The sequence below is a fragment of the Theropithecus gelada genome, chromosome 9 (assembly GCF_003255815.1).
Source record: "Theropithecus gelada isolate Dixy chromosome 9, Tgel_1.0, whole genome shotgun sequence".
Lineage (NCBI taxonomy): Eukaryota > Metazoa > Chordata > Mammalia > Primates > Cercopithecidae > Theropithecus > Theropithecus gelada.
In genome coordinates, this window is record NC_037677.1 from 5,105,773 (window position 1) to 5,126,999 (window position 21,227).

At 38.9% G+C, this 21,227-nt stretch overlaps 1 protein-coding gene across 1 annotated transcript in view; it reads left to right on the forward strand.

Moving 5' to 3' along the window:
* The window catches only part of LOC112631750 (dihydrodiol dehydrogenase 3-like), a 9,505-nt gene extending 834 nt beyond the window's left edge, over positions 1-8,671 (forward strand). The window contains exons 3-9 of the mRNA XM_025397213.1: positions 813-929; positions 1,947-2,024; positions 2,808-2,930; positions 4,101-4,210; positions 5,017-5,182; positions 7,041-7,123; positions 8,629-8,671. Of these exons, the coding sequence (XP_025252998.1) occupies positions 813-929; positions 1,947-2,024; positions 2,808-2,930; positions 4,101-4,210; positions 5,017-5,182; positions 7,041-7,123; positions 8,629-8,671 (720 nt within the window). The remainder of the gene's footprint in view (positions 1-812; positions 930-1,946; positions 2,025-2,807; positions 2,931-4,100; positions 4,211-5,016; positions 5,183-7,040; positions 7,124-8,628) is intronic.
* The last annotated feature ends 12,556 nt before the right edge of the window (positions 8,672-21,227 follow it).

A 21,227-nucleotide genomic window follows, 5' to 3' on the forward strand; every position in this document is an offset into this window, starting at 1 on the left:
TTTTTTTTTTTTTTTTTTTTTTTTTTTGAGACGGAGTCTCGCTCTGTGGCCCAGGCTGGAGTGCAGTGGCCGGATCTCAGCTCACTGCAAGCTCCGCCTCCTGGGTTTACACCATTCTCCTGGCTCAGCCTCCCGAGTAGCTGGGACTACAGGCGCCCGCCACCTCGCCCGGCTAGTTTTTTGTATTTTTTTTTTAGTAGAGACGGGGTTTCACTGTGTTAGCCAGGATGGTCTCGATCTCCTGACCTCGTGATCCGCCCGTCTCGGCCTCCCAAAGTGCTGGGATTACAGGCTTGAAGGAAAACACTTTTTCTAAAATCAGTATTGAGTTTTATGAACTTTCTAAAATTGTCCTAGGTGGAAATCCATGCTTCCAATGTAAACAGAGCTGAGGTCTTCAGGGATGCACCCTGTGTATGTTTATATCGATACAAACTTAATTTTAGAATGTGAGAGTCTCAGAATAATTCTTCCTGGGAATTTATTATACAGGACAAGAGATTCTGTTCTCTCTGTCCTGCCATTTATTGACTCATTTTGGTGGATGACTCCTCTAACCCTTGATACACTGAAGTTGATTTTCCTGCCCCTTGTTAGTTTTATTCAGTTTTCTTACATTGCAGTCATTCAAGGAAATCTCAGTGTCCCATCAAGGACCTGATTTATACTGAGTAACATATATTTAGTGCCACTCTTTTAGCTTTAGACTACAGTGTTTTAAGACTCACATCTCAGTGTCTGACCATGAAGTTTAATTTCGGTCCTCAAATGTGTGAAATTATAATCCACTTTGTTTCTTTTGGTCACTGCAGCTTTGGGCTACTTTCCTTCGGCCAGAATTGGTTCGCCCAGCCCTAGAAAGTTCACTGAAGAAACTTGGACTGGATTATGTAGATCTCTTCATTATTCATGTACCATTTGCTATGAAGGTCAGCTTTTGTTTTTCCTTGTTATGCCCAAGACTGTCTCATCATTGTTATAAGCACCTGAATTATCTCATTCTGGCTTGGTTTCCTGGGTTCTTCCAGAGAGAGGCAGATTTGAGTGAGGTGCATAGGATTGCCAAATCTTTCATGAGTATCTTTCACAATTGAGTGCTCTACCATCAAGATTTTCTGTCTATCCTTGTCCCCCAGCCTTAAGGGGGGGTTCAGATTCAATGATCTCACTTCCTCCACCCTAGATAGTTGAGGGCATTGCCCTGTCTCAGTGCTTGTGTTCCTGAATGGAGGCCCTGAGCTGTTAGGATCCTCAAGAATGTTGAGTTACCACAGACTGCAGAGATACAATGGGAACCCCTGCCTCTTTAATGGGAGGGTCTCCCATATGTACTCCTCAGCCCAACAAAAGAGAGATACCTGGGATGGTGCATGTGGCACAACTGGGCTCCTTTGGGCTTCACTGATCCAACCTCTCATCACAGTGGACATTGGCTGAGCACATCTGATGTCCTCACTATCTGAGTTGGATAAGCATAAACTGGGGCTAAACACACTGAATGGTTATACTAAGCTCTGTCCTCCACATCGGTTTGTCCCTGGGAAACAAAATGAATTCCAACTATAGGGACCTCATTCTTAGTGAAGAGCAGGGACATGTGGAGGATGGAGCCTGGAGGTTACTGGGGCAAGGTGTTTTGCGACAGTCACTCATGATTTTTATCTTTCTTTCAACCCATGTCTTTGTTTGCACACACATGCACGTATGTACACATAATCCACACATGCCTGCAAACACACACACAAACACATTTACACACATACCCCCACATATATATACACACATGTACACATGCATGCACACACAGGCACAAATAGGCACACTCAGATTAATAATCACAGCCTCCTGAAACTCTTGAAGGTTGTTTGGCCAGACTCATTAGGCACCAGAAAGGGGAGTTCCATAGAAAATATCCTTCTTTATCTTCTGTTCTCTCTATTTTCCAGGCTGGGGAAGAATTACTGCCAAAGAATGCCAGTGGGGAGATTATTTTAGAAACTGTGGACCTTTGTGACACTTGGGAGGTATGTTCTGCTGCAGACACCAGGCAGCACTGTGTGGTGAGGTTGAAATCACAGGAGGAGGAGGAGGGGTCAGAAGAGATGGGATTTTGCTCCAGCAGTTGTCTGACCTCACATGTGGAACTTCTCTGTGCCTCTGTGTTCTCATCTGTGAAGTGAGAGAGTGGAATGAGATGGCCTCTATGGTTCATTTTAATTGTAACTTCTAAGGTTCTAATTAGACACAGAAACACCTTTTGCCTTGAGATCAGGTTGAGGATGTGAGCCCTATAAGAGGGGTCAGTGCATTATCCTTGGATAGAAACACATCGTGGAGGAGGGACAGCTGCGGACTGACTCAGCAGGAGGGTGAAAGGTGCAGGACGGTAAACCTGCCCTTGAAAAACCCATTTGATTGATTTTTTTCTTTTAAACATTCTAGAATAGATGTAGCAAAAAACCATCTACTAACAGAAAACCTGAGAGTCTCCCTTTCTTATGACTCTGGTATAATTTGTTAAGGAACTATTGCATGTCTCAAGCCAAATAGGTACCATTGAAATAAGTGGGAGACAACAAACATGTCTACTTGCTGTCCTGAATGTGCATGTAATAGAATCAAGGAGACAAACATATATGCATAGCAAGGTAATGCATTAGCAAATTGTATATTCAAGTGATAAAACTGTTTAATTCAGTCTAATATTTATATATGTTAAAACAGATTTCCATCATTTACAAAGTCAAATGCCAATTGAAAAGAAAAATTTACACTAAAGGTCTACCACCCATATCCTTCCTCCGCAGGCCCTGGAGAAGTGCAAAGACGCAGGTTTAACCAAGTCTATCGGGGTGTCCAATTTCAATCATAAGCTGCTGGAACTCATCCTCAACAAGCCAGGGCTCAAGTACAAGCCCACCTGCAACCAGGTGAGCCCTTAGCCCACAGGGCCTTCTCTGACTTTCTGCTCTTCACACACTTCCTGCTTAATCATGTCTCCAAGTTTCTGCTTTGATGTCATCTATGTAGATGAGAGTTCTTTTCTCTCAGAAATAGAAGATACGAGAGAAAGGCAATTTGAGTGCGGTGGAAGAGCACAATTCTTCAGAGGGAGTGAAAGTTCCTGTGAGACAGCCATGTGGAGGTGCTGAGTTGGGAAGTGGCAGCTCTGGTCTGGAGCTCAGAGAGTGGTCCAGGAGGAGATACAGATGTTTGCAGTCATTGTTTTATGGATAGTAACTAAACTCACAGACATGGATTTGTTCTCCTAGAGAAAGTTCATGAATGAAAAGGAACAGGCGGGAAAATCCACAGGAGAGGGTGAGGCAGAGAGGCACCGGCAAGGAGATTGAACAGAAGCTGCCAGACAGGTGGAGACCACCAGGAGAGGGTGGTGTCAGGAATCCAGTGAAAGTTTCGGTTTTATGAAAGAAATTAAGTCATTTGTTCTGTAAAAATTTCCACATCACTTACTAATGGCTTACTCATTGATCCACGTGACACACTTTGACATGTTCCTTTTGTGCTTCCTGCAAATTGAAGCTTAGTGCTACAGATTCGATCTCATTTGATTAATGCCATGTGAATTTATGAATTTTAGCCAATACGTCATTTTCCATTAATCATAATTACTATGTCTTTTGATGCTCAAATTTCCATATTTTGACCAGCAGAAGCCCCTTCAAGTAAGATCTTGGATCATTTGGCAGCATGTGTCATTGTCATTCTTCTTTCCTTTCTAGAGTGCAAGCTCTTCTAGGCTCAGATGGAAACTTTCACACTCAGAACTGGAATATGCCCTTCCTCTAAGCAATATTGGTTTCTTTCACTAAAAATGGCTTTTAGAGGCTATAATTGGGGCGCAAGGTATTTTAATAATTTTCAAACATAAATAGAAAAGGAATAAGGAAATTACTGTATCAGTATGGCAAGCGATGGGATTTAAAGGTGCTTCAGAAGGTGCATGGGGAAAAGGGCCAACATGAAAAGTATAGTACATCTATTAATGTGGTATTACACATACCTTCCGGCCAATTTTAAATTTGCATGTGATTGTTGGCTCATATGTTGTGACACCTTTTTGTCTTGAAAAATTACAGGTGGAATGTCACCCTTACCTCAACCAGAGCAAACTCCTGGAGTTCTGCAAGTCCAAGGACATTGTTCTAGTCGCCTACAGTGCCCTGGGATCCCAAAGAGACCCACAGTGGTAATAAGAATATCAAAGAGCTAATCTATGGTGGGAATTCTGTTGATGCTGAAAAACTCCTATTAAAACTAAGTTCTAAAATTTTATTATTAAAAAGTTCAAAGATTAAAAACAAAAAGCAGTGGTGTAGTTTGTTCCCATGTATCACCACTGAGCTTAAATATCACCAACATTCTTTCCTTCCTGTGTCATCTATGTGACTACTTATGCCCAATCCCACTCCTAATATAAATTTTAAAGTGATCTTTAGGTAAAACTTGCATAGGCTGTAATGCTATACTATTTTGGCAAATGGACATACTCTGTAACCCACATCCCTAATGTGGTATACAAACTTACTGTCTCCCAAAAAAGTTATTTTTTGTTCCTTCTGAGACAATAACTTCTCATTGCTAGGAAACTATTTTCTGATTTTTTTTTCTCCTTAGATTAGTTTTGTGTGCTCTAAATTTTCATATGAAAGAGACCATGCACACTGTTTTGCACCTGGCTTCTTTGGCTCACTGTGTCTGTGAGATGCATTCATGTAGTTGTGAGTATCTGTAATTCTTTCCATTTTATTTCTGGATATTATTCCAGGGTATGGATAACTTGCTTATGCATTCACCTGTTAATGGACAGCTTTATTGTTTCCAGTTCGCTGCATTTATGAATGAATCCATATGAATAGTTATGAGACCGTTTTAAATCAAATTGTATTGTGCCTACTCCTCTCAACTCTCTGGAGAATTTGGGGGAAAGGAGCAGCACACTCTAGATTTTCCGTTTTGTATCCTTCACATCTGTGTCTGTTCCTACCCCAACAGGGTGGATCCCGACTCCCCACATCTCTTGGAGGAGCCAATCTTAAAATCCATTGCTAAGAAACACAGTCGCAGCCCAGGCCAGGTCGCCCTGCGCTATCAGCTGCAGCGGGGAGTTGTGGTCCTGGCCAAGAGCTTCTCTCAGAAGAGAATCGAAGAGAACTTCCAGGTACAGGTTGAGCAGAGTCACTCCAGAGTGAGCCATGGGCGCTGGTCTGGGTTATCTCCCTTACATGGGAAAATGCAACACGTGTCATTCATTCCTGTGCTTCTCTCCACTGTGTGCTAAGGGAGGAGGGCAGTGTGGAAGGATCGAACAAGAGAGCACTGAACTCAGAGGCCTAAGGTTTATCATCTCTAGGCCTGGCTTTGCCACTTACTAGCTGTGTGACACTAGGCAAATTTCAATTCACTTATTTTCATCCTTTTCAGGAATTCTACATGGTAATGAACTTCAAGGACCCTGATTCCTCTCCTTCACCTTCTCTACCTACGAATGCCTATTTGTATTTTAAAATCAAACCCAAATAAAATTAGCTGTTCTGTTAAACTACCGGGACAGCCCAGCCCAGTTTTCACCACAAAAGCCCCTGGCATGACTCTGTTAGTGAGTTTTTTCTTTATTAATTTTACATCATTTGCTAAGACTTCAGTGTGCTCTCTGGACTGTGAGAACCTAAATACAATGACTCCTTCTGGATTATCTTTTATTACCTTTCCCCTGGCAGTGATCCTAGCAGGTATGAAGTTAGGTATAAGGTTACAGACTAACCAAACTAAGAAATTGATGAGTGAAGTTATTTTGTAAACCCTTCTCCACATACACTCTGGACCTTATATTAATCACAGGTCTCCAACTTATTTTGTTTTGAATCCCACAAGAATTTTGAAAAAATATGTAAGCTGTTTCTCATTTTAAAATGACAGCTACAAATTTTATTATGAGTTTAATATTTATAAGAGATGACATTTGAGTCATATTATATATAATGTATTTATTTCAAAATAAGTTATAGATTAAATATATTAACTTGTGGAAAAATTAAATCGGTAAATCTAAATCTCATTGTTACAACGTAAAGAGAAAATATCCATTTATTTTTTTTGATCCAAATCAAAATGTTAATACCTGCTCTCTTGACAACCATATAACTTCTGAAGTACATTTTTAAAAAGAGTTGTGAATAAATGTGTTGGTAGATAGAAAGAAAATGGACAGATATATATAGAGAAAGAGATAAATACGTTAGATAGATAGATAGAGAGGTTTCTGAGTCTTTCGTGGAATTGTCTCCTGGATCACATAATGAACTTAGTTTTTTTTTTTTTTTAACCAAAAATATCTGTTTTACTATTAAGGGACTCCTCATCAGGGACTATGTGTTGACACAAATGAACCTCTCTTGACTTAAGTAAGAGAGATTTATTAAAAATGCAGAACTCTTTGAACATAAGATGTAAGTGTCTCAAAGATCAATTAGTAAGCATTTTTTATAAGGAAGATAAAACACAGCTAGAAATAGACAGTATTTAGGGGTCCTGAGGTGAGCAAGTAGAACAGTTGTCCAGAATTGCTTTTTCTGGGGTAAACAGATTCTTGAGTGGGAGTTTCCTGTGTTCTAAGGCTTTCTCATTCCAAGGATGGATCAAGTTCCAGGGGAATTGAGGAAACAAAAGCCTGACCAAGTGTGGACATGTCCAGGTGGCAGTTATCTTGCACACTTTCTTTTCTATTTTAAAATAAAGGATTTCCTTTTTCTGTCTCAAGCAATTCTCAACAAATATTTTAGATTGATGAGTGCACACCTTTCTTTTGAGAAGTGGAGCTCAGTAGGAGAGGGGTGGGATGGAGAAGAGACAGAATGTAGGTGGAAGAGGTCTCAGGCCAAGTGCATCTGGAAGCCGATGAGGATGAAAATGCTTCCCCTAATGCTGTCCTTGCCTCTGCCTCCTGGAAAGTCCTTGTATTCCCATGTAGAAGCTGCTGCCCTGGGGAGGGGTTAATGTGAGTGTTTTCTTCCTTTCAGATTTTTGACTTTGAGTTGACTCCAGAAGACATGAAAGCCATTGATGGCCTCAACAGAAATCTCCGATATGATAAGTTACAATTGTAAGTGATGCTTGTAGATTCTTTCACAGGCTGTTTTCTGTAGTATGCAGGGAAATGGGGGAACAAATCTTCCCCCTATCAGGAAGACATGCCCAAATTCAGGCATGGGATAAAATAGGAGATGCCCTGTAGCCCACAGACCAGATGTTTCCTCCAGGACTCAATCTCTGACCCAGCAGAAATGTGTCTGTAAGTGAAACTGCCAGTGTCTGCACCATTGTGAATCCAATTCTTGAATGCCCTTACTATCTGTGTCTGGGTCTAGCACTCAGGGCCCACTGCCTGTGAGCCTAGAAGGCTCAGTGTGTAGTACCTACAAACCTATAGTGGCCCATCATCATGTTCTCTTTAATTTATATTAAAATCAGAAGAAAAATGAATACGATAATAATGCATATGTAATAATGACTCCACCCTGCTCTATCTTTGTGTTTGCATCATGGCAATGGAAAACATAATTTAAGTATTAGTGCAGGATGGGCCCCCGAAGGCAAAGGTTGCCTATGTCCTAGGGAAGCCTTAATGTGGTATTACCTCTTCAGGATACCAACTATTTCTGCAACATTTATGTCTTTCTTGGCCTTCTTTACCTATCACAACCCCCATTTCCTCAGTTATATAATCTCACCATGCTGAATGGTGAATGAATTATGAGAGTCATAGACCCTCAAATGCTAGTGACTGAGGTGTCAATGGTCTTTACCAAGATAAGAGCCTTTGGAGTTTCTCTGGATCCTCAAGGCAGGACTCTTACTCCAGTGTCATCTTTGTCCACCTGAAGTCCACCTCTGGGGAACCCAACATCCCTTGACTGGTTTATTTATAAACGTGATGTTCCATTTGCTCAACTACTGCAGGATTTCAGGACTAAGGAGAGAGAAGGCTAAACAGAGAGGAGTTTAGAGGAGAGTTTAGAAACAGGGGAAATACAATTTTGGTTGCCAGAATAAAGACTCAGTCTCCAAAAAAGATCTGAAGAATCCCTCTCCTTTACATAAAACCACACCAAGATTCTGAGAGGAAACATTTTCAATGAGAAAAATATAGGAAGTAACTTTTCTATACCCAAAGGCTGAGTATAAGTCTGTGATCTGCCTTATGAGACTGTGAACGCCTTGTCCTACTCTTGTCTGTGGCCCTATGTCAATATGACTCCTGGCACATTTAACTGCTTAGAAGGTACTTTTTAATGTCACTCAATTAAAAAGAACAAATTATGAAAAAGAAAAATGAACATGAAAAGGAAAACAAACAGTAATTTTAATTCCTAACTAACAAGTATCTTTATAATTATATTTAAGTAAGACATAATTGTGTTTTTTAGGTGTGGGTATTAGAGATGCATCTCATCCCCTCCATAGATTAAACTGTGTGTGCCGAGGTACAAGTAGGGACTCAATGGTAAATTCAGAAATTTTAGCCCATCCTAAGTGCATCTTCAGAAAAAACTCTCGGACAGAATGGAAAAAAGAGTTACTAAATTAATATTATTTTTTCTCTTTCAGTGCTGCTAATCACCCTTATTTTCCATTTTCTGAAGAATATTGACCATGAGCTATTGAACATTATCACCACAATTTCCTCCTTTTAGGTGACATAGAGAGGATTTCTGTATTTGATAGAGGAGCAGGAAGTAGGATCTGAAGTTGCAGGTTGCTTGCCTTTCCTTTCTTTTATGAAATGAAGACTTTAACAGGAAGATGTTTGTTTTTCCTGATAAAGTAATACCCATAAATTTTTTAAAAATGAAGAATAAAGAATATAAAACAAAAATGATCTGTAGTTCTTTCATTACAGGATACTTATCATTTGGTGCATTTTCCTTCATGATTTTTCTAAACAAAAGGTCTGATATGGTTTGGATCTGTGTCCCCACCCAAATATTATGTCAATGGTAATCTTCAGTATTGGAAGAAGGATCTGGTGGGAGGTGATTGGATCATAGGGATAGTCTTCACCCTTGCTGTTCTGGTGATAGTGAGTTCTCATGAAATCTGGTTGTTTAAAGATGTGTAGCATCTCCCCTTCACTCTCTTCCTCCTGCTCTGGCCACATGAAAACGTATCTCCTTCCCCTTCCCCTTGCCTTCCACCATGGCTGTAAGTTTCCTGGCGCTTACCCAGCCATGCATCCTACGCAGCCTGCAGAACTGTGAGCCAATTAAACTCCTCTCTATCTCCTATACTACTGAGTATTCTCCTGGCCTCCTGAGATCAGTTTCTCATTGTATACAATCTGGGAAAAATTTTGAATTCTTAACCCCACGAACCCACACTCTTCAGGCAGAAGTCCCCCACATAGCAGCCACCTAGTCCCTTGAGCCTTGTGAAGCCAGAGGCCTCATACCTGGTCATTGGAGGGAATTCTGAGTGGAAAAAAAAAGGGGAGCTTCAAACCAGATATCTCTGTGGCACAAGAGTAGTTGAGATTTGGCAGCTTCACCGAGCCAGGCGGAAGCCTACTGCAGGGGTGGAGACCCCACCCAGACTCTCTACTTGGGCAATGCTAAGCAGAAATGTGGGGTCAGAATTCACCATGGGGTTTCTGCCTAGTGGAGATGTGGGAGCAGGACCACAGCCCTCCAGATCCCAGAATCACAGACCCTTTGGCAGCTTGAAACTTCTGCCTGGAAGAGTCTCACAGGAATAGAACTCCAACCTGTAAGAGGAGTCATGTGGGCTGTGCCCAGCAAAACCATGGAGACAGTGCTGCCCAAATGCTCGAGCGCTGGCCCCTTGCACCAATGTGCCCAGGACGCAGGACACAAAGTCACCGGAAATTGTCTTGGAGCTATAAGGTTTAACGTCTGCCTTGCTGGCATTCTGACTTCCACAGGTCCTGTTTCTCCTGACCTTACCCACACCATTTTTTTTTCCGTTTTGTTTTGTTTTTGTTAATTTTTTTATCTTCTGGAAAAGGAATGTTTACTCACAACTGATAACAATGTTCTACTTCAAAAGTAAATAACTTGTTTTTGACTTCACAGGCTCATAACTGGCAGGAACTTGCCTTGAGTCTGAGATGAACTTTTGTACTTTGGAATTTTAAGTTGGTGCTGGACCAAGTTAAAACTTTTGGGGGCTATTGGGATGAAATAGGTTACATTTTGCCTGTAAGAAGGGTGTGAAGTTCATTGACCAGGGTCAGAATGCTGTAATTGGGATCTTTGATCCTCTAAACCATATGCTGAGTTCTCAATGTAGGAATTGGGGCCTAGTGGAGTTGTTATGGTCATTGGGACAGATCCATCATGAGTGGCTTGGTGCTCTTCCTGCAGTAGTAAGTGAATTCTTGCTTTATTACTTTTCTTGATGGCTGCTTGTTAAAAAGAGCCTCACACCTTACTCCCCTTCTATTGCTTTCCTCTCTCACCATCTAACCTCAGTGCATGCTAACTCCACATCCCCTTTTGCCATGAGTGTAAGCAGCCTGGGGTCCTCTCCAGAGGTCTACCAGATCTGTAATCTTGGTGTTACTGCTATACTTGCTTTGGGATACCCTAAACTGTGCCCATATAAGACAGTGAATGCAATAGATAATTGTGTGTCTTCTGACTGCTTCAGTGACAGGTGGTTCCCCTATCTCTTTCCCTCTGTTCAGGCCTTCCTATACCCTAAGACACAAGAATGTTAAAACTAGGTCAAATTGTAACCCTCCAGTGGCCTCTAAATGTTCACGTGAAAGAAAGAACAGCATATCTTTCACTTAAACACAAAAGCTACACATCATTAAGCTTATTGAGGAATGCATGTTGAAGGCTGAGGTAGGTTGAAAGCTAGGTCTATTGTTAATTATTTAGCCAAGTTGTGAATGCAAAGGAAAAGTTCTTTTAAGGAATCTATAATGCTACTCCAGTTGAATACAAAATGGTAAGAATGCAAAACAAGTTTTATTGTTGCTAAGAAGAAAGTTTTACTGATGTGGACAGAAGATGAACCAGCCACAACATTCCCTTAAGCCAAAGCCTAATCCAGAAGAAGACCTTAACTCTCTTCAACTGTATGAAGGCTCATAGAGGTGAGGATGCTGCAGAGAAAATGTTGAAATCTAGTAGAGGTTGGTGCATGAGGTTGAATAAAATAAGCCATTTCCATAACAAAAAAGTACAAAATAAAGCATCAAGTACTGATGGAGAATCTGCAGCAGGTCAACCAGATTTATGTAAGATCATTAATGAAAGTGACTACAATAAACAATTGATTTTGAATGTAGGTGAAAGGGTGTTGTATCAAAAAAGGTGCCATCTAGGACTTTTATATTTAGAAGGAAGTCAATGCCTGGCTTCAAAAGACAGGCTGACTCTTGTGTTAGTAGCTCCTGTGCCTGCTGATTTCAGGATAAAACCAATGCTTTATTATAATTTCAAAACCACACTCTATAAATAGAAAAAGACTATATTACAGCATAGCTCTTCATAGCATGGTTACTGAATATTTCAAGTCTACTGCTTAAAATAAAAAGCAGCAGTTGAAACCGACTGCTCAAAAAGAGATTCCTTTCAAAATATTGCTGTTCAATGACAATGCACCAGGTTAACAAAGAGTTCTAATGCAGAGGTACCAAAATATTCCGTTTGTTTTTATGACTACTTTCACAACATGTATTCTTCAGCACATGGATAAAGGAGTAATTTTAACTTTCAAGTCTTATTGTTCATAAAATACATTTCAATCAGTTATAGCTGCCATAGATAGTGATTCTTCTGATGAATCCAGGAAAAGTAAATGGAAAGCCTTCTGGAAAGAATTCAGCATTCTGAATGCCATCATGAAAATTTGTAATTCATAAGAAAATGTCAAAATATCAACATGAACAGAAGTTTGGAAAAAGTTAATTACAACTCTCAAGGATGATTTTAACGGGGTTAAGGTTTTGGTAACTGCAGGTGAAATGGAAATAGCAAGAAAACTAGAATGAGAAGTAGAGCTTTAATATGTGATTGAATTGCTGTAATCTCATAAAACTTTAAGAGATTAAGAGTTCCTTCATATGAATGCACAAAAAGTTGTTTTTGGGTTGAAATCTCTTTTCTTAACCATTGTGAGATGGTGAAGATGCTCCAATGACAAAGGATTTAAAATATTATGAAAAGATAGTTGATGATGTAGTGGCTGGATTACAGAGAAATGACTTCAACTTTCAAAGAAGTTCTACACTGTAAGCTGTCAAACAGAGAAATCTCTCTACAGTGAAATCTTTTGTGAAAGAAGTCTATCAATGAGGCAAATTTCATTGTTGTATTTTATTTAAGAAATTGCCACAGTCATTTCCGAACTCAGCAACCATGACCCTGATCAGTCAGCAGCAATCAACAGTGAGGGAATAATTTCTTTCTTTTTTTTTAATTATACTTTAAGTTCTAGGGTACATGTGCACAATGTGCAGGTTTGTTGCATATGTATACATATGACAGGTTGGTTTGCTGCACCCATTAACTCATTTACATTACGTATTTCTCCTAATGCTATCCCTCCCCCATCCCCCACCCCGCAGCAGGTCCTGGTGTGTGATGTTCCCTGCCCTGTGTCCAAGTGTTCTCATTGTTCAGTTCCTACCTATGAGTGAGAACATGTGGTGTTTGGTTTTCCATCCTTGCAATCATTTGCTCAGAATGATGATTTCCAGCTTCATCCATGTACCTACAAAGGACATGAACTCATCCTTTTTTATGGCTACACAGTATTCAATGGGGTATATGTGCCACATTTTCTTAATCCAGTCTGTCATTGCTGGACATTTGGGTTAGTTCCAAGTCTTTGCTATTGTGAATAGTGCTGCAATAAACATATGTGTGCATGTGTCTTTGTAGCAGCATGATTTATAATCTTTTGGGTATATACCCAGTAATGGGATGGCTGGGTCAAATGGTATTTCTAGTTGTAGATCCTTGAGAAATTGCCACACTATTTTCCACAGTGGTTGAACTAGTTTACACTCCCACCAACAGCGTAAAAGCATTCCTATTTCTCCACATCCTCTCCAGCACTTGTTTCCTGACTTTTTAATGATTGCCATTCTAACTTGTGTAAGATGGTATCTCATTGTGGTTTTGATTCACATTTCTCTGATGAACAGTGATGATGAGCATTTTTTCATGTGTGTGTTGGCTGCATAAAAGTCTTCTTTTGAGAAGTGTCAGTTAATGTTCTTTGCCCACTTTTTGATGGGGTTATTTGATTTTTTTCTTGTAAATTTGTTTAAGTTCTTTGTAGATTCTGGGGCCGGGCGCGGTGGCTCAAGCCTGTAATCCCAGCACTTTGGGAGGCCGAGACGGGCGGATCACGAGGTCAGGAGATCGAGACCATCCTGGCTAACCCGGTGAAACCCCGTCTGTACTAAAAAATACAAAAAAAACTAGCCGGGCGAGGTGGCGGGCGCCTGTAGTCCCAGCTACTCGGGAGGCTGAGGCAGGAGAATGGCGTGAACCCGGGAGGTGGAGCTGGCAGTGAGCTGAGATCCGGCCACTGCACTCCAGCCTGGGCGACAGAGGGAGACTCCGTCTCAAAAAAAAAAAAAAAAAAAAAAAAAGTTCTTTGTAGATTCTGGATATAAGCCCTTTGTCAGATGGGTGGATTGCAAAAATTTTCTAGCATTCTGTGTAGGTTGCCTGTTCACTCTGATGGTAGTTTCTTTTGCTGTGCAGAAGCTCTTTAGTTTAATTAGATCCCATTTGTTAATTTTGGGTTTTGTTGCCATTGCTTTTGGTGTTTTAGTCATGAATTCCTTGCCCATGCCTATGTCCTGAATGGTATTGCCTAGGTTTTCTTCTAGGGTTTTTATGGTTTTAGGTCTAACATTTAAGTCTTTAATCCATCTTGAATTAATTTTTGTATAAAGTATAAGAAAGGGATCCAGTTTCAGCTTTCTACATATGGCTAGCCAGTTTTCCTAGCACCATTTATTAAATGGGGTATCCTTTCCCCATTTCTTGTTTTTGTCAGGTTTGTCAAAGATCAGATGGTTGTAGAGGTGTGGTGATATTTCTGAGGGCTCTGTTCTGTTCCATTGGTCTATATCTCTGTTTTGGTACCAGTACCATGCTGTTTTGATTACTGCAGGTGTGTAGTATAGTTTGAAGTCAGGTAGCATGATGCCACCAGCTTTGTTCTTTTTGCTTAGGATTGTCTTGGCAATGTGGGTTCTTTTTTGGTTCCATATGAACTTTAAAGTAGTTTTTTTCCAATTCTGTGAAGAAAGTCATTGGTAGCTTGATGGGGATGTCATTGAACCTATAAATTACCTTGGGCAGTATGGCCATTTTCACGATATTGATTCTTCCTATCCATGAGCATGGAATGTTCTTCCACTTGTTTGTGTGCTCTATTATTTCATTGGGCAGTGGTTTGTAGCTCTCCTTGAAGAGGTCCTTCACATCCCTTGTAAGCTGGATTCCTAGGTATTTTATTCTCTTTGTAGCAATTTTGAATGAGAGTTAGCAATTGTGAATGAGAGTTCACTCTCTGTCTCTTATTGGTGTATAGGAATGCTTGTGATTTTTGCACATTGATTTTGTATCCTGAGACTTTGCTGAAGTTGCTTATCAGCTTAAGAAGATTTTGGGCTGAGATGGTGGGGTTTTCTAAATATACAATCACGTCATCTGCGAACAGGGACAATTTGACTTCCTCTTTTCCTAACTGAATATCCTTTCTTTCTCTTGCCTGATTTCTCTTGCTCCTATGTTGAATAGGAGTGATGAGAGAAGACACCCCTGTCTTGTGCTTGTGGGAAGTCAGGGACACCAAATGGAGGGACTGGCTGGAACCATGGCAGAGGAACATAAATTGTGAAGATTTCATGGACATTCATCAGTTCCCAAATAATAATTTTATAATTTCTTATGCCTGTCTTTGTGTTAATCTCTTAATCCTGTTATCTTTGTATGCTGAGGATATACATCACCTCAGGACAACTGTGATAATTCTGTTAACTGTACACATTGATTGTAAAACATGTGTGTTTGGACCATATGAAATCAGTGCACCTTGAAAATGAACAGAATAACAGCGATTTTTAGGGAACAAGGGATGACAACCATAAGGTCTGACTGCCTGTGGGGTAGGGCAAAAAGAGCCATATTTTCCTTCTTGCAGAGAGCCTACAAATGGACATGCAAGTAGGGAAGATATCACTAAATTCTTTTCCTAGCAAGGAATATTAACATTAATACCCTGGGAAAGGAATGCATTCCTGGGGGGAGGTCTATAAATGGCCACTCTAGGAATGTTTGTCTTGTGCAGTTGAGATAAGGACTGAGATACACCCTGGTCTCCTGCAGTGCCCTCAGGCTTACTAGCATGGGGAAAAACTCTGCCCTGGTAAATTTGTGGTCAGACCAGTTCTCTGCTCTCAAACCCTGTTTTCTGTTGTTTAAGATGTTTATGAAGACAATATGTGCACCGCTGAACATAGACTCTAATCAGTAGTTCTGCTTTTGCCCTTTGCCTTGTGATCTTTGTTGGACCCTTCTCAGTAGTTCTTCTTTTGCCCTTTGTCCTGTTCCCTCAGAAGCATGTGATCTTTGTACCTACTCCCTGTTCTTACACCCCCTTCCCTTTTGAAACCCTTAATAAAAATTTGCTGGTTTTGAGGTTCAGGTGGGTGTCACAGTCCTACCTATATGTGATGTCACCCCGGTGGCCCAGCTGTAAAATTCCTCTCTTTATACTGTATTTCTCAGCCAGCTGACACACATGGAAAATAGAAAGAACCTACATTGAAATATTGGGGGTGGGTTCTGCCAATATTGTTCCAGTTTTTAAAGGGAATGTTTCCAGTTTTTGCCCATTCAGTATGATATTTGCTGTGGGTTTGTCACAAAAAGTTATTATTTTGAGATACGTTCCATCAAAACCTAGTTTATTGAGAGTTTTTAGCATGAAGGGGTGTTGAATTTTGTCAAAGGCTTTTCTGCATCTATTGAGATAATCATGTGGTTTTCATCATTGGTTCTGTTTATGTGATGGATTACGTTTATTGATTTGCATATATTGAACCAGTCTTGCATCCCAGGGATGAAGCCAACTTGATCTTGGTGGATATGTTTTTTGATGTGCTACTAGATTACTGAGGATTTTCACCATTGATGCTCATCAGGGATATTGGTCTAAAATTCTCTTCTTTTGTTGTGTCTCTGCCGGGCTTTGGTATCAGGATGATGCTGGCCTCTGTCTTCTGTGTCAATCATGCTGGGAGCTGCAGACAGGAGCTGTTCCTATTCAGCCATTTTGGAATGGACTCCCAGTGAGGGAATAATTTCTAGCAGCCAAAAGATTACATCCTGCTGTGAAGGTTCAGATAATTGTTAGCATTTTATAACAAAAAATATTTAAATTAAGATATATATTTTTTTCCTTAGATACTATTGCTCATCTAATATAGAATAAACATTATTTTTATATACAGTTGAAATTTTAAAAATTATGTCATTCATTTTATTGTGCTGTTTGCTTTATATTGGTGGTCTGGAACCCGACTTTTAATAGCTATAAAATATGCCTGTGTTTTATGTCTTGTTTATCTCTTGTCAGAGTTTTTGACTAAATTTTATTTTGTTTGATCCTGGTATAGCTATCACATCTTTTCTTTGGTTACTATTTTCTTAAAATACTTATTTCTGTCCTTCATGTTCACACTATTTATGTCCTCATCTAAAGTGAGTTTCTGGTTCAGAACGTACAGCTGCATCCTGGATTTTTTAAAACCCATTCTGCAAATCTTCCTTTTGATGTGGAAATTTAAGTCATTTACATTTAATGTACACTTACGATACACATAACAAAGCACATTAAGATATCATTTTACACAAGTCAGAATGACTATTCTTAAAATGTCAGAAAACAACAGATATTGGTGTTGATTCATCAGGGATGTTAATCATATATCATGCAAACTGGAGTACAGTAGCATGACCTTGGCTCCCTGTAGCCTCTGCCTACTTAGCCTCTTGAGTAGCTGGGATTACAGACATTTGCATGGCTAGTTTTTGTATTTTTGGTAGAGACGAGGTTTTGTCATATTTGCCAGACTGGTCTCGAACACTGGATCTCAAGTGATCCACCCACCTCAGCCTCCCAAAGTGCTAGGATTACACAGGTGTGAGCCAACGTGTCTGGCCCAATCTGTTCAAATCTGCCCACCAAAGAGAGACGCAAGTAAAAATTAAGGCATGTGAGGATTATTCACCAATTTATTGTAATTAGTTTCCAGTTTTATAATATTTAACAGGATCACAAATTATATAAAATAGTTACCAGTTTTTTGGGAAGTTACTTTTGATAGTTTCTTCTAAAACTGGATGAAAGATACAAATACTATAAGGCACTGTTTGCATATTGGAAATGATGTCCAAAGACCAAACATTGTTAATAATTAATACTCTAATAAACATCATGTCAGAATTTCTGTGTTTTCTTTTTCCTTTGTACCTTTGTCAGGATTACAACGTCATCAGGACTGCATTTTCATCAGGAATGAATATTCCTTCTACAATGCAAAGAAAAAATATATATATTAGCTGATGGAAAGGTAAAAGGAGAAAGTTTCTTTTGGTTTTAATGTTTAATTTTTTTATTGTCACCTGTTAAAAAATGCTTACTAGTCACTCCTTTAAATAGTGTCATATGGCAGAAAGATGTAAAATGGTTGATCATTTATATGACATAAAATAAAGATGAAACATCGTCATGGCATGAACAAAAACAAGACTTGTTGCTAGAAGTGTTTTATAGTCTAACATATGATAATCATTCTATAAATCTGTTGGAGGAATTTATAAGATAGATAAGACAGATGATAGATTATAGATAGATAGATAATAAATTGCCAGATAGATAGATTCCAGATAGAAAATTTTACTTTAGCAAAAAATAATTTTATTCTGATGATATAAAAATGTACTTAAGAATTATCTTTGATAAAAGCCAAGTGGACTGGATTCAATTTTCTTCACAGCCTGTGTAATATACCATCACTTGCTTCTTCCTACATGCCATTGGTCAGCCCCAGACAGTGGGCAGTGTCACATTGCCTGCCCGTTGTTTATATAACCTGTGAATATAAATGCTGGATGTTGAAGAAGGAAACAGTGTCTGCTTAGCAAAAGGAGTGACATTCAATGGATCCCAAATATCAGCGTGTGGAGCTAAATGATGGTCATTTCATGCCTGTATTAGGATTTGGCACCTATGTGCCTCCAGAGGTAACATAATCATATTTTCAGTGTTGAGCATTTAAAAGAGCAAAGCTGGAATAAGTAGATGATGACCTGGGTTTTAGCTTTGTGTTCCTGTGTTACTCTGCATGATTCACTTGGTCTGTTTTAATAGGCCAGAGCTATTCCAAGTTCAATGAGAAAAGGCAGTCAATCTGTTCTGCATTGAGGTCTGGTCATATGGTCATGTACTGCTTACTTTTCTTTTGTGCACTGTTTTTTTTCTTCTGTTTATGGGTATTCCCAGCTTTGCAGAATATTTAAAACTCAACAGTGAAGAACACTGCCTGGCATTTCCTCTTGTAGGAGATTGACTGCAGTGGAATGGTTTCTCTCTCTCTATCATTGAAGAAATTGTTTATTCTTCCAAGTGTACATGATCAAACAAAATCTTTGTGGTAACAGTGTCTGGAGATGGGGTGTATGAAAACCCTTGGGGAGAGTATTGCTGAGCTGCTGTGTGGCCTTGAGCATGACAGAGTAATAATAGTGGTCTTGGACTTAATACAATTTCCCATGTACAACTTTCACCTCTAGGAAAATTATCTGAAGGGAAAAATAACTTTAAGAAAAAACTAGAACCTCACAAGAGAAATTTTAAATTTTTGGTCCATGTTAATATGCATCAGATTTGTATCAAAATGGTATGGGTGGTCCCCTGACATGAAAGTAGGCAAAATGGAGACTTTATTTTCTAGACTGAACTATTTCTATACTGGAAGAAAGCATGTATTCCAAGGCTACTAAGTGTGTGAATAAGGACTAGTCACATAAAAATTTGTCTCACTTTTCTCAACTTTACATTGTAAGACTTTACAGAGAAACATCTTGAAGACATCAACACTAGTGGTTTACTTTGCAATGAAAATTGGCATGAAGGGGAAGTAAGAAAAAGCACAACATGAAAACTTTAGCTTTGGTAAACTTGAGTGCCTGCAGAGCAAAGAGAAGATCAGGGCTGGTATCAGGGGAAGGCAGTGAGACCTGGCATCTAGTTCCTTTTAATATCATTGGAAATAGAAAAACTCCTGAAATACTCATATTAAAATAGAAAATTGTTCCATTTATGGCTTTGTTGTTTAAAAAATGTACCTTTCAAATATTTATCCAAATTTGATAAGTCAATCATTTTAAATTTCACTGAACTTATGTCTCCTAAAAAAAGTTATCCTTATTTTTTAAGACTAAAGCATACTTTACTAATCTTTTACAGGTTGCAGTTAATTTTTTATGTATAAATCTACGTCCTTGGAGTGTATGTTTTTACTCCTCATATATAGTTCTGGCATGCACACAGAATGGCTAATGGCTGTGTAGAAAGGAGTCAACACAATAGACTGCCACCCGTAGATGCACCTGTTTTCAAAGTTGGAGCCTGGCTGGTATCTCAGAATTTCTCACCAATCTACTCTAGATTTTATAGTTTGTGCACATAAAGGTGTTCTTAGTTGTCTTGAATGATGTTTTGTATTTCTATGATACATTTGTAATTTGTCCAGTTTCACTTCTAATTGAGCTTATTTGGATCTTCTCTCTTCTTTTCTTGGTTAATCTCACTAATGGTCAAGCAAATTTGTTCCTCTTTTCAAAGAACCAGCTTTATCTTTCCGTGATCTTTTGTTGGGGGTGTTTTGTTTCAATTTCATTTAGTTCTGCTCTAATATTATTTCTTCTAATATCTTTGGGTTTAGTTAGTTCCTGTTTCTCTAGTACATCTTTAGTCAATTTGTGCTCTTTCAGACTTTTTGATGTAGGCATTTAATGATATGAACTTGCCTTTTAGCTCTGCTTTTGCTGTATTCCAGAGGTTTTCATAACTTGTGTCACTACTATCATTTATTTCAAAAAATTACTGAGTTGCCATTTTGATTTTATTGTTAACCCAAAATCATTCACGAGCAGATTGTTTAATTTCCATGTATTTGTATAGTTTTGAGGGTTCCTTTCAGAGTCAATTTCTAGTTTTATTACACTGTGTTCTAAGAGATACTTGATATAATTTGGATTTTCTCAAGTTTGACACTTGTTTTGTGGCCTATCATATGGTCTATCTTGCAGAATGTTCCATGTGCTGATGAGAAGAATGTATATTCTGCAGTTGGTGGGTAGAATGTTCTGTAAACATCTGTTTAGTAAACATTTTTCTAGAGTATGTGAAATCCATTGTGTCCTATTTACTTTCTACCTTGATTATCTGACTAGCACTGTACAATGGAGTATTGAGTCCCTCACTATTACTGTGTTGCTATCCTTTTCTTAAGTCTGCTAGTAATAGTTTTACAAATCTGGGAGCTCCAGTGTTAGGTGCATATAAATTTAAGATTGTAATATGTTCTTGCTAGATTGGTTCTTTTATCATTATATAATGATTTTCTTTGTCTTTTTTTTCTTACTGCTGTTGCTTTAAAGTCTGTTTTGTCTGATATAAGAGTAGCAACTCCTGCATACTTTTGGTTTCCATTTGCATGGAATCTCTTTTTCCACCTTTTTAACTTGAGTTTATCCAAATCTTTATGTGTTAGGTGAATCTCTTCAATACAGCAGGTATTTGGTTTGTAATTTATTATCCATTTCGCCATTCTGTATCTTCTAAGTGGAGCATTTAGGCCATTTATGTTCAATGTTATTACTGAGATGTGAGGTACTGTTCTTTTCATCATTTCAGTTGTTACCTAAATACTTTTGGTTGCTGTTGTGTATTGTTTTATAGGATTCATGAGTTTTATGCTTTCAGGAGGTTCCATTGTGGTGAATAACAATCTTTTGTTTGAAGATTTAGAACTCCTTATAGCATGCTTTGTAGAATTGGTTTGATAACGTCAAATTCCTTCATCATTTGTTTTTCTAAAAACGACTTTTCTCCTTCATTCATGAAACGTAGTTTTGCTGGAC